Source organism: Stegodyphus dumicola, chromosome 5, assembly GCF_044657685.1.
Source record: "Stegodyphus dumicola isolate Sdum_Otavi_A_Nest chromosome 5, ASM4465768v1".
Taxonomy (NCBI): domain Eukaryota; kingdom Metazoa; phylum Arthropoda; class Arachnida; order Araneae; family Eresidae; genus Stegodyphus; species Stegodyphus dumicola.
The window spans coordinates 226655694-226681052 of record NC_140772.1 but is presented as its reverse complement, the minus strand read 5'-3'; the positions used below and the strand labels follow the sequence as shown (position 1 = coordinate 226681052).

Sequence of the window (25359 nt, the reverse complement as noted above, 5' to 3'; positions counted from 1 at the left end):
CGAAAACGTCGCGGAGAAAACAATGCAAGGCAAAAACGTCGTGCTACAAAACATCGTGGGAGAAAACATCGCAAAGAGAAAACATCGCAATTCTAAAACATCGTGGTACAAAACATCGTCGTCGAAAATAATGCCGTTCAAAAGCTTCGCAGTTTAAAAACATCGTCTTTGAAAATATCGTGGTAAAAAATAAAGTACCTACAAATCATCGCATGACGATAACATCGCAGACATGCTTTTTTCAGGTTTTAATAATTGTAAAAGTATGTTCCCATAATGATTTGTGAGCGCAAGATGTAAAGAAGGATAATTTTTACTTTCACATTTTTTATTAACTAATAAATTTTTGCTGAAAAAGTAAGAAGGAAACTTAAGCATAAAAAATTAAATGCAAATTATAGGTTATACTTTTCATGAAAAATTACCGGTAAAAACTTCATAAAAATGATTTATTAATGGCCTTTGTTAGTTAACTATGTCGGTTTAAAATTCTATTAAGTGCTATACGTTGCATTAATTTTCTATGCTTAAGTTTCATTCTTATTTTCTCAGCAAAAATTTATTAGTTAATAAAACGTATGAAAGTAAAAATTATCCTTCTTTCCATCTTGCGATCACAAATCAATATGGGAATATGCATTTACAGTTATTAAAGCCTGAAAGAAGCATGTCTGCGATGTTATCGTCATGCGATGATTTGTAGATACTTTATTTTTTACCACGATATTTTCGACGACGATGTTTTTGAACTGCGAAGTTTTTGAACCGCTTTATTTTCGACGACGATGTTTTGTACCACGATGTTTTAGAACTGCGATGTTTTCTCCCACGATATTTTGTAGTACGACGTTTTTGCCTTGCGTTGTTTTCTCCGCGACGTTTTCGTCCGCGATGTTTTCGGCTGTAACCATCTATCCATGTGTAAGCTTTAAATAAGTTTTAAGTTCTCATGGAAAGAAAATGTGAAACATTAGTATATTCAATTGATAATTTATTTTAAAAAAATACTGTAAAAATAATAAATTCTTCATAAATGAACTAAATATTTTAGCAATAGGTGTTATATAAGTAATGAATAAATATAAGCTAAGATATAATAACACGCCGAACAAATATTAATTTAGAATTCAAACAACAAAAATCAGTGTTATATTTTCAAATTTTCACAGAACTAGTTTCAATGGTTTTACCGAACTATCATCCTCAAAAGCGCAATTTTGCTCTTTTGCAGCTGAGGAAACGCTGATTTTTGTTGTTTGACTTCTAAAATTAAATATAAGCCATTTTCTGTTATTAAAATTTTTGTCGATATGCTGTGTAGATTAATCTAATTATCAATAATTTATAAAAATGACGTAATCATAAACGTTTTCGTTTAATTAACAAATTAATATTATATCATTGGTAATACTTTGTAAAGGATATGATTTTAGTTTTAATCTAACCCGTTTTGTTCAGTTACTTAGCTTTTCTGTCTTCAGTCATTTCCATTTCCTTCTAGAATATTATTTCGCTCGATGTGCAAAGTAGAGTAGAAAGATACTGCTTAAGCTGGTGTCTGAGTTACTTCAGACAGAGCGTTCTGTAGTTCGGCCACGCTGTTTCGTTGATAGTTATGCTTGCTGTTTTACTACCGTGCATATTAATTGCCGGTTTGTGTACGTCGGTGGTAAGGCTAAGAGCCAACTCGCGTTAATTATCTCTGTGCAACTTCGGCTGATTAGTAAATTCCTACTATTAGCTCACACTATACATATATCTTGTTCAAATTTTCAATCGTTAATCATATACTTTTCATTCCTCCACTTAAGTTCAAATACATTTTTTTAAACTTGTAGTGGATGACACTTGGTGTTAATACAGTTTTTTCACATATTAATTTTTTTAATTTTTAATTTAACAATCTTTTTTCTTTCGTATTTAAAAAAAAATTTCTATTTTTTAAATTTTTTCTTTGTTGACCTAAGTAGGAAATGTTTTTAATTTTTTATATTATTTGTTAATTTAAATTTAGTTTTAATTTTACATTTCTATTCCGAGTTACAGTCAAAAGTACTAGCTCAGTCTGTAAGCACCAGGAGTGCCGACTGTAAATTATTTCTTGAGTTGAATAACTCTCCATATGCCTTGTCATTGATACAGTTTGAACTCTGGGAATAGTCACTTCACAGTTTAAATAAGGCCTTCAAAGTAAAAGTTAACACTTTGACTGCCGTGCCCATTTTATATAGTTTGCCCATGGCGCCAACATGACTTTTTTATTATGCGATGTATATTATGTTGAAATATTATCTACAGAAAATGAGTTGAATTATATAATCGTGTTTAATGCATTTTCCGTGGAGGGAGTCACCGGTAACCCACGAGGCGCTGTAGACCATTTTTGCGAATTTTTTATTTTAAATTTTGCGATTTATTATTTTCCAAACCATTATAGTAACAATTGTATTATTTAAAAACTTATCAGTATCGATATTTATTCTAATTAACGAATAAATATCGATACTGATAAGTTTTTGGTTGCGTCACCGGTGACTCTCAGAAAAATCTACTTCTTAATTTAGCCAGAATCTTGCAACTTGTATAAAAAAGTTAGTGTTATTTTTTAAGTACCTTGAAAAGCAATGATAGGCAGGGCTTAAAGTGCCGGTTAGTCATGCATTTATGAGTCTGTACTCTGTTGAAAATTTTCTTTCATTGGTTTTTTTTTTCCTGTTGCCCTTTTTACGGGAATACATTATAAGGTATTTCTCCCTCCTTCTTAGCATGCCTTCGTAGTGTAGTGGTCAGCAAGCTGGGCGCGTATTCCAGAGGTCCGTGGTTCGATTCCCGGCAAAGGCGTTGCTCATTTTTCAACTCTTATGCTTCCAAAAAATACCTAATATCTCTGCAATATATAATTTCTAAATAAGAAGGTCTGGATTCTTTAAGCATATCAGGTGTGGCATCATAAATCAAACACACATTAAAAGAAATCGAATGAATTTGAACATATGAAATCCCTAATAACAAAAATTTCGCTTCAATAACTTCAATGAACATTCATTTATTATCATTGTTCCGTACTTTATCATTTGGCAGACGGAGCACTTTCCGGTCTCATTTTTTGTCAGTATGAATTTCTTATGTTAATCTGTTAGATCTGGCAACATGAAAATAATTTAAAAGTATAATAGTCTTTGAGAATTGGCAATTGATATATTCCACTACGCGAAGAATGCTTCCTATAAAATGTACTCGCTATAATAATTGTTTCTATTCTCGTTAAGAATAAATAATTAAATGATATCGTTAATAAACGCATCTTGTTTCTATTTACGCTTTTTGCGCACAATCATTAAGTCTGTATTGCCTTATTAATGCTAAAACAGTACACTACTTATGTTACTGATTATAATTTATATCGATTCATATATTAATAGCAATATCATAAGTTAATAAATCATTGACTATTATCAAAGACTGATTCTAAAGTTTTCGTTACACAACGTAACTGTGTTCTTCTTTCTTTCAGAATATGTTCATCTGGCCTCCAAATCGGCATCAGAATGCATTTATGAAAGCTTAATGGACGGAAAGCCATCTTCGTATGAGACAGTTCTCTGCAAAGCGCATGTACTTAACGAAGAGGTAAATATATACCTTTAATAAGCTTTCGAAAGTATTAGCTCATGTTGACAAAATGTTTAAATAATTTTCGTCGGGGATTTCGCTGGCTCTGCTGAGTACTGTAATATTTAGCATATGTATATAATTATCTTCGAAATATAATTACTGAAGTTATCTCCAAAAGTACCCGATAAAATATCTGTATGTGTTTAACAATTTATTAATTTAAATATCTGTGAAACGAGTCAATAACATTCATTGTATACACACATCCCGGTTTATACGACAGTTATCTTTCATAGCGATGTAAATATTCATTCAAATAATATTATTCATGAATTCATAACTTTAGTTATTCCCAAAACAATATTTGGTGCTACTTTGGTAGACGGTTGCACGGATTTTTTTCGGCGAGTGATGCGACTTATGGTAAACCCATTGCTGGACAAGTTATTTATGGTAACCGATACTTTGTTGTAATTTTATTTTTAAAAAATGCGTTTTATTATGCATAAATTCCGTGTTTTAAATATTCTTTACGGCATCTAAATATTGAAAATCAATTTAATTTTGCATTTTTATTTCAAATAAAAATCTTATTGTTTATGATATTTTATATAATTTTATGTTATGGGTGATGTAATCAATGACATCACCTAACTTTAAAAGTAATTGGTTTTAATATCTATACATTTAATCTAATGTTTTAAACATTATTTATGTCTGTTAAATATTAAAATACAATTTAAGTTTGCATTTTTTTAAATGATTTTATTATAATTTTAATTCTATGCGTGATGTAATCAGCTCCCTGATTGGTTACTCAATATTTGTGCATTACCGCGCCATTTTAAAATTTTATTATTCATCTCTTCGAATTCTTTAGCTTTCATAGCGAACGGATATGTCCCTTTCAAAGATGAATGTTGTTATTGGTAAGCACCAATAATTATTCGTATCGGAATGAAAAAATTGTCCTTTGAGACATTATTTTGGCCAACCTGGCTTTCCTAATCAAAGATTTATTTATGAATTATTACAAGTGTCAGAGGAAATTTATTTTAAATTTTTGGAGGAAACCTCGCTAATCAGCAATGACAGCTGATTAGCGTTAAAAATAATTATATCCTGTAAAACTTATTTTAAAGTATTTGAATTGAAGTAATATTTTAATTCTTTTAAACGTTGGTATGATGTTTTTAATTCGATATTCAATTTTAGTAATATTTTAATGTAATCAGCTCCTTTGATTGGTAACAGAATATTTGTGCATTAACGAGCTGTAATCAGCTCCCTGATTGGTTACTCAATATTTGTGCATTATCGCGCTATTTTAAAATTTTATTATTCATCTTTTCGAATTCTTTAGCTTTCATAGCGAACGGATATGTCCCTTTTAAAGATGAACGTTGTTACTGGTAAGTACCAATGATTATTGGTATCGGAATGAAAAGAATTGTCCTTTGACACATTATTTTGGCCAACCTGGCTTTCCTAATCAAAGATTTATTTATAAATTATTACAAGGGTTAGAGGAAATTTATTTTAAATTTTTGGAGGAAACCTTGCTGATTAGCGTTAAAAATAATTATGTCCTGTAAAACGTATTTTAAAGTATTTGAATTGAAGTAATATTTTAATTCTTTTAAACGTTGGTATGATGTTTTAATTCGATATTCAATTTTAGTAATATTATAATCCAATTATACGTTGGCGCAATGTTTTTATAGCGGTGTTTTTAATCTATTTATTTGCTATATGAAAATAATAATTTAACCTTCCTTTAGTACTTTATACTCGTAGTAAATGTATTTATTTGCATTTGCCTGCCATCTTAAAAAACGACGTTTTCAACAAATAATTAATCCATTATTTTTAACGATATTTATTTATTTATATTTTTTTTTAATTTCGAATACTTTACTGTACATAAAATACGTAAAAACAGCGTTTTTTAAGATGGCTGACGATTGTAAAAACCTCGTCAAGAATTGCGCCAACGTAAGTCGCCAAACTCCGTGAAACCGTCTACCAAAGTAGCACCCAATATTTTAAATCTTACGAATTATCAAACTGCAAGTTCTCATCTAGTGCTAATATTTTTCACGTTAACTTAAAAATCGGATGTGTAGATCACTTGACTTCCTTGCAGGGAATATTAAATTATACGCACTCTTTGCTGCATTTCATTTAAACGTATTTCTCAAATTTCAGATTCTGGTTATGACAAATTATCCTCCACCACCATTTTAACTTTGGGCACCATTTGTGGAGTCATTAGGTTATTTTGAAGCAGGAGACGTTCTCTCCGGGATTCGAACCGACTACCTCTCGAATACGAGTCGAGTATGCTTCCAATTATACCACGAAGGTATGCAGAAAAGAGTGAAGAAACACCTTACAAGCTTTAAAAGATTATTTTTTATCCCGCAATTTAAAATGTATAGTCTTTTATTATATCGCAATTCCAGTTCCTTTTCTTTGGTGAGTGACACATCAAGAAACCGTAAATATTAATAAAACAAACATTTTACACAGTTCAAGACTGAAACGTAATTGACAAGATGGTCTTAATATTTTTTAAGTTTCCTTTTCTGAGGAAAATCGGGATTTGGAGGCATCTCAGTTTCGACTTAATTTATTCCGCTCGAGAATGCAAATCTGAAGAAACTCGACCCTTATATTCAAATGAAGGAGGAAGTATCTTTCACTCATGGTGGGCAAACGATCCAAGAAAGGAATTTCTTTCGCCTCCAGAGAATAATAAATTCTAATGTATGTACCTATCTATCTGTATATTCTTATGTAACTTAGTGCAAAATCCTTAGGATGTGAAGGCTTGAAATTCCCTTACACGTTAAAACTTTTTTGCAAGAGTCTTTCTAAATAGGTGCCAGGAGACAGAATAAAGTTGCTTCCTTGCTTCTTCATGGTAATGTAGATTTATCAATAGAAGTTCCAAGCTGGATGTTTTACAAGCCTAGATGACTTTGAATGACTTTTTAACTGTAATCTAAGTCATGAATTCTCTCTCTCTTGTCTCTGTATTTCTATGTGTATTACTTATATATATATAAGTAAACAATTATATTAATCGCACTCAATTGCCTAATACTTGCGCAGAAGCTGCAAAGTAATAAAGTAATCATTTATTTTCTAATATATTATTTAGTATATTATCTCCTTTGACAAAAGTTGTAAGAATTATATTGAAATGAAGTAACTGATTAGCATATTTCAAAATTGAATCTTGAATAAATTTAAAATGGAAACATCAGAAATGAACCTTGAATAAATTAAAAATGGAAACATCAGAAATGAACCTTGAATAAATTAAAAATGGAAACATCAGAAATGAACCTTGAATAAATTTAAAATGGAAGCTTTAGAAAGGTATAATTAAAAGTGAAAATATAATCAATAAATTAAGTCATTATCGTCATTGACCGTCTGATTCTTAGTGGTTCGTGAATTTGGAGTGATTAACGACGACACTTGATGAAGTTACAAAACACAATTTATTTAGCCAGTACTACTCAGGGCAGCTCCAGAAACACGTTTACAGCCGTCGGAAAACTACGACAAACACGCTAAAACAATCAGCAACTCAGCTATCAGACTATAACGGTGAAGACAACTTCACGACAAAGTAGTAGAGTACAGCTCCCGACTCGGTTCGGTCGTTCTCGGAACTCAACGTACTCTTGACACACCCCACGCTACAACTCGCAATGAACTCGATAGCCTCAACCGATGCACCAACACGCGGTAGACTGACGTAACTAGATTGACGATACACCAGACTGACGATCAACTCGATACACTTCTACTCCGCATACAGGCAGGGTTAACACGTTGAGCGCCGCAGTGAACTTTCCGTGTGGCCGGCGTCGGTCCCTGGAGACCGGCACTGGAATTTTCGTTTGGCTGGCGTCGGTCCCCGGGACCGACAGTATTAACGTTAAAAAATAAATATAGTCTCAATGAAATGTGATCAAATTTAGTTTTAATGAAATGTATTGAAACATTCTTAAAAAAAAACAGCTTAGCTCGCTGCCGGCTGAGCGGAAACGACAGCAAATTCGGCGCCGCGCTCAACGTGTTAATATAACTTTTGGCCTGTCTTCAAGAACATTCTGGGCCAAAACGGTAAGAATTCCTTCTAGAAGGTTTCTCCATCCGTTCATGATATATCGCCAAATTTGTCGCTAATGGGCGATTTCGCGCCAAATCTAGCAACCCTCAATCCCTTGCCATTTTCTGGCAACCCTAAACCTGCTTTTTGGGAAAGCTATCTTACCGCGTGGTGAACATTTCCTAACAATATAAATACACTTATTGAATTATATATATTATTCAATTATATATGAAAGAAAAATAAAGAATATGTAAAATATTAAATTAGCAACTTAAATTTTCCTTCTCAATTTTAAAAATAGTAACCTCTTTCTGTACTGCGTCATTTCTAGTTTAATTCATGTTCTATGACTCTTACATAATTCTGATGATGTAAATGGAACTAAAACTCAAGCAGCTACTAGTAATTTTACAGCAATATTAACTATCCAATCAAAATGCATTGAGAACCAAAACTAACAGAGTCTGACTTGAGATTTCACCCTGAACATAAACGCACTTGCTTTCTACGCTTTTGATTTTATTACATATATATGTGTATGTGTGTTAGGTAAAGTGTAAAATTAAAGGTAAGGTTAAAAAAATATAAGTATAAATTGTAATTTAAATTAGTAATGGCCCCTTATGTTTAATGTTAATTTGTTTATTTCCCCTCTCTTTTAAAATAGTAATCTTTTTCTGTTCTGCGTCATTTCTAGGACATATATGTATCTCTTACATAACACTGGTGATGTAAATGGAACTAAAACACCCATTCATTTTACAGCAATGTTAATTATCCAATTAAATGCATTGAGAAGCTAAATTAACTCATTCTGAATGAGGATTTATTTAATCCGAAACACACCTTACTTGCTTTCTCAAAGTTATGACTTATTTTCCTTCCCACATGCTCCAGACTTCATTTTGCGATGCCTTGATCTCTTTGTCTTTGACAACTATCGCCATTTTGCGATATCTTGATCGTTATTCAAATCTTTCTTGCCTCCCTATTTTCTCCTTACACTTATCTTCCTTCTGGGTTCCACGGCCGTGAGGGTTTTTCAAAATAAAGATGAATATTTAATCTGGATGGGCTGCCAAGTTTGCTTTTCATTATGGATTAATATCTACACATTCTCTGCAATCAACATTCTACAACATCATCAAGTCTAAGTGTCTGCTTCATTACAATGAGTCGACAATCTGGACATATCTGTGTCGGAAGTCCCTGCTTGAAAGTTACACTCATTTGAGATTTAATCAGTGCTCCAGAGTCAATAAGAGTGCTCAAAATCAACTACAAAATGATTCGGCGTTCCAGTCACAAGTTTGATTCTGATTCTTGTGTTTTAATATTCAGCCTTATGCATGTTCTTCCATAATTATTTTCTTTCGGTCAAGTGTATGAATTATTTATGGTTTTTTTTTTTTTTTTTTTTTTATTCTTAACGGTTAAAACACAAATATTCTGATATTTTTATTTGATGTTTTCGCATTTATTAATTTTGTTAGTGCATTTTATTTTACATTTTGTGAAAAAATAAATTTCATTTTATCCTTTTCTGTTGTGGAAAAATTTAAACATACTATTACTTCTATGTAATTATGATGTTAAAATTTAATTTATCAATATGAAAATTGATGTCATAAATTTTTATATGTGTTGGGTAATTAGAATGGTTATGCAAACGTTTTTCGTTTGTTATACCCTCTGAGAACAAAAACGTTCCCTGAAGAATTATGATTATGTGGACTCTAAAACAGTAAGAATTTTGGACTGCAATACTGAAATTTTAATAGGATTCTAAAAATTATATTTACTTTTTTAAAAAAACGTATAGTCAAAAATTATACTTTACAGTAATTTAATTAATTATGTTGGTCAAAATTTTATGATTTACTTTGCTTTTCATTTGTTACTGCTTTAACGCTTTTTCTTTCAAAGGGCTTCTTTGTCGCTACTCACTTTTCTCTTTGAAGGAGAGGAATATGCAAGATAAAAATTATGTAAATATAAATTATAATTTAAATTAGCATTAGTCCCTTAATGCTTAGTGTTAATTTCTTTACTTCGCCTCTCTATTTTAAAAATAATAATTGTTTCTGCACTTCATCGTTTCGAGACTAATCCATGTCATATGACTCTTACATAACGCTGATGATACAAATGCCAATAATAATTTTGCAGCAGTACTAATTATCCGATCAAATGCATTGAGAACCGAAACTAACTCATTCTGAATTAAGATTTCATCCTGAACACAACTTGCTTGACTTCGGCCTAGCTGGACTGCTGCTTCTGTTCTCGTCTTATTGCAAAGCCATCAAAAATGTAAAAGTTATAAAACAGGCAGGGCCAAGATGTTTGTGGTTACAACATGTTTCTAAAATAAAGATAAATATTTAATCTGAATCGGCTTCCAAGTTTGTTTTTTATAACGGATCAGCATCTACGAAAAAGAGTCATTCTACATTTACAGTTTCAATATTTTTACGTCATTTCTTTTAAGTTTGCTTTCATTACATGTTAATTAACTATAATTTAATAAAGTAATAGAGAATATAAAGGAAAATTATCTCCTAGAAAATGAGAAATGAAATTTAGAAAGCAAGTGTACTATTGTGGTAATTTTTAATTGGAATTTGTAAATAAATACACTGGAATTGCAAATTAAAATGTAAATAATTAAAACAAGAGAAGTATTGCTGATTCCAAAGAAATTCTATCCCGGTTAGGCTGCATGTTCACTGTTCTGATTTAATAAAAAGGTGTATTAAATATTCTCTAAAATCTTCTAAATCATTTAGTTCTCTCCAGGCATAGCGATAATTTGCTCTATGTAAAAAGGTATGTTAAACATTCGCTAAACCCTTTCGTTCTAGCCAGAGTTAGCGATAATTTGCTTAACGTAAAAAGGTGTGCTAAACATTCTCTAAAACCTTTAGTTCTCTCCAGACATAGCGATAATTTGCTCAGTATGAAAAGGTGTGTTAAACATTCCTTAAAACCTTTAGTTCTGTCCAGATATAACGATAATTTGCTTAATGTAAAAAAGTATGTTAAACATTCTCTAAAACCTTTAGTTCTGTCCAGACATAATGATAATTTGCTTAAAGTACAAAGGTGTCTTAAACATTCTCTGAACTCTTTAGTTCTGTCCAGACATAGCGATAATTTGCTTAACGTAAAAAGGTGTGTTAAACATTCTCTAAACACTTTAATTCATAGCGATAATTTGCTTAACGTTTGTTAGAATTTTGATGCTAGTTTATGCTAACCAAACACGTCAAATTTTGTAGATCTGTGCATTAATCTAATTGAAAGCTATGCTTTCATCAGAAATTTAACTTAAGAACTATCGATCTGTTATTATTCTCGTACCGAACTATTGACCCTTCCATCACACTTTCGTTTTCCTTTACTTGCTAGAGAAACAGGATACTGATAGTTTACCTCGGGTTCGGTTCTAGATAGTTGAACAGTCTGGCTGCGCAAAATTTTCTTAGTTTTGCGTGCACTGCAAATATGATTAGTTTTGGGGGTAAATTAACGAACACACCAGCAAGGTATAAAACTCAGTTTTAGCTATTTTACATTGCTTCAGATGTATATATATATCAGATCCCCGAGTATTAGACAAAGAACTTACTTGAAATCCTTAAATTGAAAAGGCATCACCTTTACAGAAGCTATAAACAGCTCTCAGAAGTATTTATATCAAGTAAGAGTCGGGAGATATTAATCAGATTTTTTTCACTAATTCATGAATAAATTGAAAACATTTCACATTTATCAAAGAGGACTCATGTCTTTATTTATTTCAAAACTGAATTTAAATTAATAAATCATTCTTTAATAACAATTTAAATTACAAAATAGCCTTTAACAATTTATCTGCTTTTATCAAAATGAGTCTAAAATTTGCAGCAAAATCTTTGAGTACTTTTATTTGTTGTGACAAATAACCGTAAAAGGATTAATTTGTGGTAGGTAATGGGAATTCATAATTCATTTTGATAACAATTTTTAAATGCTATCAAAATGCTGTCAATGATGTCTAAACAATATTTAAATCCTGCTTAAATTGTATTAATTAATATCGTTGAACTAAATTTCATTTGTCTAAAACAGTTTAGTTCTCTCTTTATAACCCAAATTAGTTGCTTTTTAATAAATTTACCGAACGTTTCATTCTGTTTTTTGTTTTTCATTTAGAATTTTATTGAGAAATCTTTTCCTGTTCTTAAAGTTTATGAATTTTGACAAGCGGAGTGCATAGATTGTATAAGAATTTATGTTTTTTTTTTATTTATGTCTTTCGTAATGCAAAATTTTATGGCGCAGGTACCATTTTCTCGTGTTATTTTTTAAAAAATAATGTCAACTTTGTAAAGCTTATCAAAAGTTGGAAAATTATGAAGTAAGATAGTTTATACGATAATTACTGCTTTGAAATATTCTTCCTGTGTATTTAACAATTCCATTTGATAACCCTTATTCTTCATTATCTTTCTACACCTTAATTTCGAACACAATTCAGTTCTTTTCAGTAACGGAAGAGGTAACTAAAGAGGCTGTTCACACCTTTTTTAGACGATGTATATTGTATTTACAAAAATCTAAATTACAAAAAATTCTTGTGTTTTAAAGGCTTACCAGCGGCCGAGCGTAAAGTCGCTGAACACTGGTAGTTCGGTCCGAGGTTCGAATCCCGCGAGTGGACTGGCTGCATGGGCGTTTTCGGGGTTTTCCCCATGTGAAACATGTATACGAGCCAGTTTCCCTTAGAACGTCATCCACGAAGGCATCCCTCCCCTTAGGCAGATAGCCCTCGAGACTTTGCCATAATCACACACTAAAAAACAGTTCTTGTGTTTTAAATGTTCTATTTGACATCCCTTATTTTGAACTATCTTTTGACACCGCAATTTCCAGGATAATAATGCCTTTTGAAGTGGCAGAAGAGGTATTCTATCCCATTTCTCCAGAACAACTCTCCAGAGTCCTGTTAGAGTTTTGGGACAACGTTTGGATAATGCAGTTTTTAAAAGTCCGAAAGCACAAAAATCCATAGGTGACACATCGGGAGATTTCGTAGGGATATCAGTGAAGGGTATGGCCTTGATACCAGTTTTTTGTTCCATTTCTTTTAGGAAATTTACAGTGGATTTTGATGTGTGACTGCTAGCTTTGTCCTGATGGAGTCTCACAGATCGATGGCACTGTGGGTAAAGCGATGGTATTTCATTCAGAACAATTGGCGATAAAATATGTTCCCGATAGTATTTGGAGTTAATCTTGACATTTTTTTGCACTCTCTTTATTTTTAACTTGCCATTATAAGAAAAACCAGCAACAGTCATGAATCCCTTAGAAAAACTTTCTTTCAATTCTTTGAACCAAGTACTTAATTTTTTTCTCCCCTTTAAGGATAATAAGTGGCTCTTGTTTTGTTACAATCATTTAAATACACCCATGCTTCATCTATTGTGACAATTGTTTTCCATTTTTCTTTGGATAAGTGTTTCTCATATAGAATTCTGCAACGTGTCCTGCGTTGAGCAATATGCTTTGGAAGAAGACGATGCACATTGCGTTTTTTCGCTTTCTTAAGATTTAAATCAACGTTTATAATTTTGTTTACAGTGGACACCGAGCATTTTAATGATTTTGCAACTGTTCTTTGACTAGGGGGATTTTCTTTTAACATTAAACAACGTACATTTGCAATAGTCGAAGATGTCCGTTTTTTCCTTGGATACTTGTTTGGAATTTTTGTTCCACTTGAGGCTCCAATTTGACGTTTGTTTCCTTTCTTGTTGATGATATTACCTATCGACGCTTTAGATATCACAAAACCATGACTCTCACATCGTTTTTGGATAACGGAGTATGCATATTTCTCTTTGGAAAGAGTGTAAATGTAGCCCTCGAACCACTGCTTTGTTAAATTCGCCATTTTGAATAAAAACAAAACTTTCAAGCCACAGACGATAATTTTGACTTTTAAAAACATAGTACAATTGCAATTTCTTCTTTTGCAGCAAACGAGTTTTTATTACCGCTTACCAAAATCGTCTAAAAATTGTGCGAACAGCCTCTGTATTTTATCCGATTTCTCTAGAACAGCTTTCAAAAGTCCAAGAAGGGTTGTAGGTCGAAGTTTAAAATAATTCGCTTTTTAAAAATCCAAAAGCCCAAAAAAATCCATGTATGATACATCAAGAGATTAAGTAAGGATATGAGTACCTTGATACACTTTTCTTGTTCCAGTGGATTTTGATGTGCGGCTGCTTGCTTTGTCTTAATGCAGTTTTACTGATTGATGGCACCATGGGTAACGAGAAGGTATTTTATATTTGAAAACTGAATGTAAAATATTTTTCTGATAATGTGTGGAGTTGACTTTAATAGTTTTGTGCACTCTCTTTAATGTTTATTTGTCGTTTTATCAAAAGCCAACAACAATCATGAATCCGTTTGTAAAACTTTTTTTAGATTCTTTGAACATATTCAAAGTTTGTTTTCCACTTTGATCATAATGAATGGATTTCTTTTTTATGAAATACCTTACATACTTCCACTTTTAAAGGGCGATTGGGGTCCCAGTCGCCAAATCCTGGGTGTGGAGAGTCATCATCCACAACCCTTTTAGTTCGGGCGCCATTGTACAGACATTAGTATTTTTTGGAAGCAAGAGAGATTGAAAAATTAGCAACGCCTTCGCAGGGAATCGAACCACGGACCTCTGAAATACCGGCTCACTGTGCTGACCCCTACACTACGAAGGCACGCTAGGAAGGCGGGAAAAATACCTTACAATAGCGTGTTCACATTCGAAACCTTCCATCCTTTGATATGTATTTTGAACAATGGTTCTTCTCAAAGCAAGTTTTGACGTTGTTTTTCCTCTCTTATTGGCCAAATTATCTATCGTTGCTTTAGATGCCAAAAACTTCTGGCTTTCGTAGCATTTTTAATAACTAAATACCAATAATTCTCTTCGAAAAGAACACAAATATAACCTTCCCTCTATTGCTTCTTTAGAAGTGCCAGTTTACATGATAACAAAATTGTCAAATAGCAGAGGATAATTTACGCTTTCAAAAATATAGTTGCAGTTAAACAAAAATTTTCCAACAGGCGATTTTTTATAACGAATCAAAATGAGCCTCTGTTATTTCGACTCTTTAATTAAATAATTTAAACAAATAAAAACTTTAATTTCGAAAACATTTGTAGGTTTTTCCTTTAACAAAATACTTTTCAGAATTATTTATAGTAATTTGTTTTACTTGTATATTTTTGTCCTTGCTTGTAAGGGGAAAAGGAGAAAAATATATTGCAGATGCTTTTATATTGAGTTGTTTTAAAAATAAAATTAAATTCTAAAATTATCCTCAAAAGAAATGTCGATTATCAACTTTAACACTTATTTAAAATCATCTAATAATCTGGAAGCCTGAAAAGCGTTCTTTAATAATTCATTTACAGAAATATATACCGCTATTTTTGCCAGTTATACAAAACGAAATCTCACGCCATCCAAATGTATTAAACTCTAAAACTACTTCAAAAACGGAAAGGTTTTTTTGGGGGGAGGGAAGAGTGGATGCTCACGTTTTTATGCTTTTTTTTAATTTTCATCGATTTTTAGCATCAAATCTTTTTTTAATTTAGATGCTATCAAAAACCTTGAATATTTTTTAATCTGTTCTGAATAGTTTTCGTTACTCAATTTAGCTATTATGCTGTAAGTATTGAACTCCTCACACAATAGCAGTGCGAGTTCCGAAATGCATGTTCAATTACCAGATACAAATGCTATTTCGCATATATTCCTCGGACAGCAAATAAGAATTTCAAAATAAAGTGTACACCTCTTTTGAAATTTTTCATTGATCGACGTCTTTAAAAAAACACCGTCTAGGAGCCACCTTAATTGCACGCGTGAAAGGGAAGAAACTTTCTTTTAATCCTGGAAGCGAAAAGTGAAAGCTTTGATGTTAGAGAGAATATCCACTTGTACTTGCGCTTACATTAGAGTGCTCCAAATAGCAGTAATTAAGGAAAGAGTGTCTGTAGCTCTTTCTTTTCCCTTAAATATTTAAAAAAATCGCAGGTTCAATTTTGATTTCCTTTTTCCTGTTCGTATGATGTATGAAACAAAATTGCCAATGAAAACAAAAAAATAGTAGGAAGAGAAATTCATTGGGGACTAAACGCAAAGTGAAATTTATCGTCTCAATGCCTAATCATCATTTGTCAGAAATTAAACAAGAGAACTGATGGTAAAATATTGAGAATGTCTGTTTCTTTTTCCCAATAGTAGACAGGAAAACCCTATATTCGATTTAATTAAGTTTACGGGGTATTTTCTCCCTCCTTTCTGGACGCCCTCGTGGAGTAACAGTAGCACACTCGGCCTGGCGAGTGAGACCTGCCGAGGGCATTGCACATTTTTCGTGTCTTCCTGCTTCAAAAAAACCTAATGTCTCTACAGTGGTGCTCGAACTAAATGGTGGCGGATGATGATTTTTCACCACCAGGATTTGGCGATTGGGTCCCCAGTCGCCGTTAAAAGGGGGATTTTTGCTTCTTTCTGCATGCCATCGTTGTAATCTTAGTGTAATCCAAGTTATATGTGATTTCATACATCCAAGACAAATCACTATGATATATATAATCATTTTGCAACGAGTACTGTATTCTCTACTATGTCCTAATGTATCCTGAACTGCTTAATGTTATATATTTACCCTGTTTTATTGTTATATATTTACATATTAGGTAGCTACTGCATATATATGTGATGTATAATCAGTGTTACATCACGCGTATCCCAATATACAGTGTTCATATTTCTATGCATATTTTAAACGTACTTCAAGGTATATTTTAAGCAAGTCATATATTGTCAAAGTATTATTCAATGTAACAATATGTGTAACTATAATTTGTGCGGGTAATTATAATTGTTATCAAGGTCACCGTAGGAAATCTTGTAATGTGTATTTTGAACAATATGTATATGACACTGTATTTATAAATATAATCAATGCATACTAAATCGGCGAGGCGCCAGTGTGCCCCCCCCTATCTTGACATCTGGGGCTGTTCTAGTTAATGGTGGACGTGATGCTGTTCTGATTAACCAGTATGGTAGAGGCACAGTTCCCACGTCCCCCATCACTTGTACTTGCATGCCATCGTGGTGTAATAGTAGCACACTCGGCGCGTATTCGAGAGATCCAGGTTCGAGTTCCGGTGAGGGCATTGCTCATTTTTTGTGTTTTCTGCTTAGAATGAAAAAACTCTTAATGCCTCTGCAAGGTTATTTATCATTGTGCTTAAACCTGTAATTAAATAGCCATGATGTTCATAGCAAGTGAAAATACCTTGCATTTTTGCCGTAACGAATGAGAAAGCCACCAGTCCACCAGTATAAAGTATTGTTGAAATGTAATTGAATTTTACCTTAAGCTTGGGGAAAAGGGGTAATGAAACATATGAAACAATATAGTACGTAAAATAGGGCAATAAAATATTTATCCATATATATAATAGGCAATAAAATATTATGCATAGTGTGTAAATGGTAAAGATACTTAAAGGCGGTAATACACAAATTGCATATTTTTTACGGTTACGAATGTCAAAACTGCACACCTATTGTCAGAAACTGATCAATGACTTTTATTTGAAGGTCTTGGAAATCTTTTATGTGGAGCCCCGAGAAAGAAAAGATCGAATTTGCTCATGGAATAGAGGTTTATCTCCTGGAAAATGCACTGCTCCATATTGATGCTTAGGCATTTACGGAACTTTCTCAACTTCTGTAATTTCAAGACTTTCTCAACGCTGAAGATGCCTTTGTTCTAAAATAAGTTTCTACCCATAAGAAAATGAAAACCGCTACTCCTCAATTGCTAAAGCGGATGTCATTAAATTACCCGTTTCATATTTTTTAATCCTTTTTAAATTATGTGAAACGTGTAATTCAGCGTGAAGGGCTCAAAATGGAAAAAATACAGGATAAAGACAGTCATCTGTTTCCGAATAAGAGAATAAGTCTCAAAACTTCACCGTCAGTCTATAGACACTAGTTTGTACAGCATGTGGCCAGTTCTTAAGGTTCTCAATTCATGTATGTAAAAACCATGGTTTTTGAGAAGATATCTCTTTCCTGTGTCACGTTATGAGCCAAAATGCTGTTAAAAATGAGAAATTTTCGAAATGCGATTTCTCAGGCTGTTGTTGTTATTAATGTTGACTTATCTCGCTGTCTGGGATCAGAGCAAGCCCACGAAACTCATCGTGGCAAGGAGTTGAGATTGCACCTATCGTTGGCAACAGCCTTGGGTGACAGGTGACACTATACGGGTGACAGAACGACTTTGCTCAGTTCCGCCCACGTTGAGTGAAACATTTTTGCATTTCTAATTAATGAACTACGATTTATTTCATATATAATCAATTTCTTGAAACTCAAATCAGTTTCATTTTCGTAGAATCTGAAAATTTAGTTAACTATTTTCGTTTTCAAGTGGTTAGTAATTTTAGATTTTTAACATGCACCAGTATTTACGTGGTGAAGATAACTGTTCGACCTAACTTTCTGTGCATTATATCTAAAATCCATGAGTTAAGCTCTATCATCTAGTCTTAAACTTTTAACCCTTTCGGTAATTCGTTTGAGCTGCCAAATGAATGAAATTATCTCTTACTTCATTTAAAGTTGATTTAAAGCATTAACTTCATGCCCAGAGTAATTTTACCTTACTTGTTATTTCTTCCTTCACGAAAAATGAATTGAGTCATAGGATGGTTCTGTTAATGACTAATTTCTGCTAGTAATTCAGATTACTACTAATTCTTAACAGGAAATACTTTACATTTTCATCTTTGTTCACATGCCATTTTTGGCTGCATTCCATGCTTCGAAATTATGGATATATTCATTTAGCATCCATTCCGTCTTTATTTTCGTGATTAAATTGTAAACTATGATATATATAATCTAATATTAATTAAATTCATTTACTGTTTCCATTTTTACTTCTACGATCTAAAGGAAGCATTGTAATCGCGAAAACTTTCGGGTATCAGCTTTAAAAGAAAACATTCATTTCCACTGCTCTCGAAATCATTTGAACGATGTTTGTGAGTGATACCTCTACGTACAGAGAGAATTAAGGACTCTTTTTCCTAATACAGATTGTAAAATAGATTTAGAACAGATAAATTTTGACATTAGTACATAAGTATGTACGTACCTATGTATCTATCACCGAGTAGCTCAAAACCGAGTAGCCTCAGAACGTTGAAATTTTGTATATGGGATTGCTATAACATGTAGTGTTGTGTACCTCCCTTTTTCGTTGCAATCGGCTGCACCAGTCATATATATATATATATATATATACCCGCTGTATTACCCAGCTCAGTGAGCTCAGTTATTTTATTCTTATACGTTGGTAAATTGTGGGGTTTTTTTGCTTTAATAGTGATTCAGTTATGTTGTTGTTGTTACGGTTAAGGTTTTTATGGCTTGAGTTATTCTGCATGCAATAGTTGTAGAATTATCAACAATTTAAATGTTTAAGTGCCGCTGCTTAGCCTAACGAGGCCCCCATATGTTTACATTTGAAACTGTTAGTAGAATAGTGAATTACGTCAGTTTGTACACCAACTTTCAGTGCCTTTTCGCCGAGTACGCCGAGTGCAAAAGTAAACTTTCAGATTTGAGCACGAAAATCTCTGTCTTTCTGCCCTCTGGCCGAATTTCTTGTTTTGCGTAGAAACTCTAATTTTAATTGCAATTTTTTAACTGCTTTTAATTGTATTTGGTGTTTTGTGTTCTTCTGTATTTTACAATTTTTAATGAAGATATTTTGAGCTTTTATGTTTCTTTGCCTTGTTGTGAAATGAGAGTTGAATTAATTGAATGAGAAATGTATCTCTAATGAAATTCGAGGAAAGAAGTTTAATTGAAATGCAGTAAAAAATGAGTAAAATTTAGTAGGCCATAAAAGAAAGTCAAGTGGTGACCACATCAGATTTTTCATTTCTAAAATACGACTCAAATACATGTGACCCGATGATATTCATCCCTCTAGAAATAAAAATTAAGTCACTTTTTGTCAATTCCCCAAAGGACTTTTCTTGCTAAGACTTATTTCTGTGCTCCACAAGTGCGTAAATTGTATCTGTATTTTCATGCATGTGGCAGTTAATTCTTCCTCTATGAAATTTAAGGTTAAGAAAATACAATCATTTCAATAACAAATATTTCAATTCAGTGGGATTTAATTACGTATAACGTACTCTTGGGACTTAAGAGAAAGACGTAAGAAATTAAGTTTTATTTGCAAAATCATTTCTTCGTTACATTATGCTAATTACATTTTACGATCCATATCGTTTTGCATTAGAATTTATCAATTCATTTGTTATCTAATAATAACACCATTTGTAAATTCAGCCAAATATATATTCTTCTTTCTTTTACGCTAATGTAATTCTCAAGTTATTTTAATTCTTTCTTTAATTTTAGCCCAAAAAAGCGTTAACGTCTCGAAACGGGATTTTGCGTCGTCCGCTATAAACGGCATATAACTTTTCAAATTGTTGCCACCAAATATTATAACCCCTTATTATTTTTAAGGAAATTAAGTAATGAAAATCTGTATGTATATATGTTCCTCGCATTGTGAAAAAAAACAGTATCTAGAGACATCAAATTTTGAATATCTCCAGCCGAATATGGGCATCTGGAGGTGCAAATTTGGAATTTGTTTTATGATCTATTTCATATTTTATAAAACTTTAACGAAATTTTGATTAACAAACTCAACGATTTCAAAGCGATCCATGGCAACATTGTATGGAAAAAAGAAACATTTTTATCTGCAGCGCGCGAAATTGCGTATTGGAAATTCTAAAGGTATGCTCTTTTAAATTATTTTGCGATATCGTTACTAAATTGAATTTTATGGTTTAAATGCGAAGAACATGATATTTAATAAATAAAGGTAACACACAAAAAGTTAAAAAACGCCTCTTTGGGCGTAATATAAAATCTGAAAGCTTTCCTTTCTTTCTTTCAATAACAAAAGCACGTGTCAAATACGTCAGTTTTTACTTCTCTACTTACCTTATTCCGTGAATTATTGAATTTTTAAATGTCAACAGACTTTTGGTTCACCCTGTACATTACTTAATGTGATATTTGATTCTGGTGCGTGTCTTTTACTTCCAAGCAAATAATGCACCTTAGAAGGAATAAATATATAGGATTTGTTATTTAGTAGCATATAAACTGTGTTAGAATATTTATATATGTTATATTATAAATATATGTTAATGTAGATATGTTAATATAATACAAATATATAATTTATATATGTTAATATATATTAGAAAGAAACGTCATTTTTTCTTTCTTTTTCCTCATCATTTTACTTCAATGGCTTTAAAAAAATGCTAAAGCAGTGTATGTAATAGTTGTATTATCTTTTACAATAATATATAACTCTTTTTGATAGGGTCTGGAAGTTATTATTCCCGTGATCGAACGGTGACGAGGCCAACTCAAACATCGGAAAACACCGGAATCATCGATACATCATCATTATTCGGAGTTCAAGAACAAACTTGAATCAGTAAATCTAAACAGAAAAAGCAGTCTTGCTAACAGAAGAAGACAGGTGCTTTACAAGCGGAAAAAGCCAGGGAAGGTTTATTGGAGTTTATTGGAGAACTGGGACACAGCTGGTAAACTTAAACATTCTTTGCACTTTGCTTGAATAGCTGAATATATCTTGTTAAAGATCTAATTAAATTTCTAATTTTCTTAGTTAGAATGTGTTGTCCGATAAAGCAACATATGAAGCATTTAAAAGCTTTTTGTTTAATTCTCCTTTAACAACTCCTTATAATCTACATAAATAGTAATCAGGGCTCAAGATTTCTCTAAAGTTATCTGGTAGATTTTATTTTGAAGATAAAATCTACTTACCAGATAACTGAAAAATATGCTTCCTCTTATCAAGAATTGTGGTATAAATTTAAATATCCATTGTTTAGTTCTTAGTGATATAAAAAATATTAGAAATTTTATTGGTTCAGTTTAATTTACTATATTTTTTATTATCAAGCTCTATAAATCATTCAAATCCTATGAAATTTAAAATGTTAGCAGTTCATGAGCACCCTTTTTGCACATTCAAAGATATGATCTACTGCTAACCCAAGCGCAGGCATGGAAAAATAGCACGAAGAGGAAAGGGTTTAAATTGCCCTTTTACTTTGATTAAACTCTTTAACAAAAATGCAGATACTTCGTGCTCACAATAACATCGACTACTTGCGGTGGGAACTTAAGAATAATTTTACAATGAATTTAAATAGCGAAAGAGTAGTGCTAGACTACATAAGACTAACAGGCCGACTCAGTAACTTACACCGGCGAATAGACTTTAACAAAACCACCAGAAGGCGTATCAGCAACTCAGAATAACAGTAGGAAGGACAAATTAGCAACGTGCGCTATGCTAGCGAAATCACGCTCTAACTAACTTTTTTTCACCCGTTTAAATACTCTTTCTCACTTTAACTTAATTTGCATCCTAGCTAGGAAATGCGACGGGAAATTGAGGAGTTCAGAAAAAATTGTAAAATTTAGAATAATTGCTTATTTAATAAGGTAAACCCTATATATATTATTAAACCTATATAATATTAGCTAAATTAAATATTCTACAACAAAGTTTTCATTATTTCTCTAAATAAAGGAATTATTTAGGAATTTCGTCAAGTTGCGTTGAAGTCTTTTTCTTTGTCCTGATTGCATTACGATTTTCAGCTTTCGAGACCTTCTGGTATTCATAGCCCAGTGACAATAAGTCACATACTCTCCAAAAAACTGGATCATACAAGTCCAATAAACTAAATATTGCGTTCGTTGACAGAGATGTGGCTAATTTCTGTCTAAATATTATATTCATTGGCAGAGATACACCTAAGTTCTGTCTAAATATTATGTTCATTGAGAGAGGTACTGCTAATATCTGTCTAAATATTACATTCTTTAGCAGAGATACGGCTAACCTCTATCTAAATATCATATTCATTGGCAGAGATACCAGTAACCTCTATCTAAATATTGTTGCGTTTTCCTTCTGACAAAAGTTGTTAAGTTATTAACTTCCTTTACGTTTCGTACGGGGTTTGTAGATTTGGAGTGAATAACGACGACACTTGATGAAGTATCGAAACACACTTTATTAACCAGTATTGTCAGGACAGCTCCAAAACACGTTTTTGCAGTCGTCGATAAACTACTATAAACACGCTGACACGATCAGCGACACAGCCTCCAGGTTATCAGGCTATCACGGTGGAGACAGCTTCACGGCAAAGCACTAGAACTCCCTACTCTGCTTGGTCGTTATCGGAACTCCACGTACTCTCGAGACTCTCACGCTACAACTCACGATCCACTCGACGACACACAGAGCACAGCACGCGACTCTTCGATTCAGTCGTTACCGGAACTCAACACGCTCTTTCGACGATGCACTAACCGTGATACACTACAAGACTCTTTCGGTGCACTCGACAACCCACTCGGCACTCGCTGACCGACTTTCAACTCGATCGACTCCGCAGGGATTGACTCGCTAGACGAGACACCAACTTGATACTAACTCTCTCGCACTCTGTGCAAGGCACATACTCAATGACTGACAATCAGCTCTCCAGACGAGGCGCACACACACTGACTGCGGACCAGCAGAGTTTATATAGCTTTCGGCTTGTGTTCGAGAACGTTCTGAGCTAAACTGTTAAGAATTCGTTCCAGAAAGTTCTCTATCCGTCCATGGCAAATCGCTAATTTTGTCGCCAAATGTCACCAAATGGGCTATTTCTCGCCAACTGTGGCAACCCTGTTTTCACTTGCCATTTTATGGCAACCCTAAAACTGCTTTGCGGAAGCCATCTTATCGCACCTGTACATTTCGTAACAATATTATATTCACTGACAGAGATACGGCTAAGCTGTGTAAATATTGCATTCATTGGCAGAGATACCGCTAATTCTCTATCTAAATATTATATTCATTGGCAGAGATACGGTAATCTTTGTCTAAATATTACATTCATTGACAGAGCTACCGCTAATCTCCGTCTAAATATCATATTCATTGGCAGAGACACGGCTAATCTTTATCTAAATATTACATTCATTGACAGAGATACCGCTAAATCTCTGTCTGAATATTATATTCATTGACAGAAGTACGGTTAATCTCTGTCTAATCGTTATTGATAGCTTGATTTTTTTTCCCTTTTTTTTTCTCTAACAGCTAATCTCGGTCTAAATTTTATATTCGTTAACAGAGATATGGCTAATCTCTGTCATTTTTATATTAATCAACTTTATGCGCATTCATCGGTCAGAATAATCAGATGGAAGCAGATCTGCAGAACCAAATTTCTTTTTAACTTTCCTTTTCCTTCAAAAATCTCTCTATTAGTATAAAGTTGCAGATTAAATTTTGTGCTCAGGAAAATATTTATACTAATTCTTAGTTTCATGCCAGGTCATGCTAAAACTATAAGACTGCACACCGATGTTGGTTTAATGGACGTGAAATATCCAGGCTAATAGACGTGAAAAAAGTAACTTTTAAGTTAAACTAAAGGATTTCTCAATGAATGGGTTCCAGAATTGCTCGAAAAGTCATCTGCTAGAAACGCTGGCAAAATTATAATGTGCTAAAGACAGGTCTGTGCTTCAGCGTTGTAAGAGCTAAATGGATTCAGTTCGCAAAAGCATAAGTTTTAGGATGAGTATGAATAATATCACTGAACTTTATCATTCATTTTTAGTATTTAAATTAGGAGAATATTGAGCTATGAAGAATGGTAATTAGGACAATAATTCCCAAACATTTTCGATTGGTGATATATCTGAAGTGTTTTGGGCACACAAAGTTTGAATTTATAGTTGCCGTTATGATTTTTATTATTATAATTATTATTAAGAGAATGAGAATAAATGTAAAAAAAAAACTTTATATTTAATGCAGAATTATTAGGAGATTTGGAGTGTTTCCCTGCGTCCCTGTAATCCCTGTAATTCCCTGTAATCTTGCCGTCAGTGCAAAAAGCAGTGTTTAAGGTACTAATGGTAGGTCTAGGCAAGTTTCTACAATTAAAATGCCCTATTTGCATAGGAGAAAATATTGATTTTTCCAGTTATAATGTTGAAACGAAAGTAATTTGATTTAAAATTTTCGTGACAGCATTCATTAAGATGCGCGACACTCTAGTTAAATAACATTGAAATAGGGCCAAAATATTTTTTAATTTATTTTATTACTTCCTTCTACGAAGTAAAGAAAGTGTTGTAATCACGAAAAATTCCGGGTAGCATATTTCAACGAAAATATCCACTTTGACCGCTATCGAATGCAATTTAACGATGTTTTGGAGTGACATCTGTCCGTAAGGACAGAATAAAAGATTCTTTTTCCCTAAACGAATTATAAAACTGATTTAAAATAGATTCAGAAGAGATTTCCTTCGTGGCGTCCGTTTGTATGTATGTATCCCGCATAACT

General features: G+C 32.7%; 1 protein-coding gene across 1 annotated transcript in view; it reads left to right on the top strand.

Moving 5' to 3' along the window:
* LOC118192828 (adhesion molecule nephrin-like) overlaps positions 1-25359 on the top strand; it is a 534505-nt gene that overhangs the window by 486852 nt on the left and 22294 nt on the right. The window contains exons 12-13 of the mRNA XM_085817751.1: positions 3515-3630; positions 21277-21505. Of these exons, the coding sequence (XP_085673877.1) occupies positions 3515-3630; positions 21277-21312 (152 nt within the window). The 3' untranslated portion in view covers positions 21313-21505. The remainder of the gene's footprint in view (positions 1-3514; positions 3631-21276; positions 21506-25359) is intronic.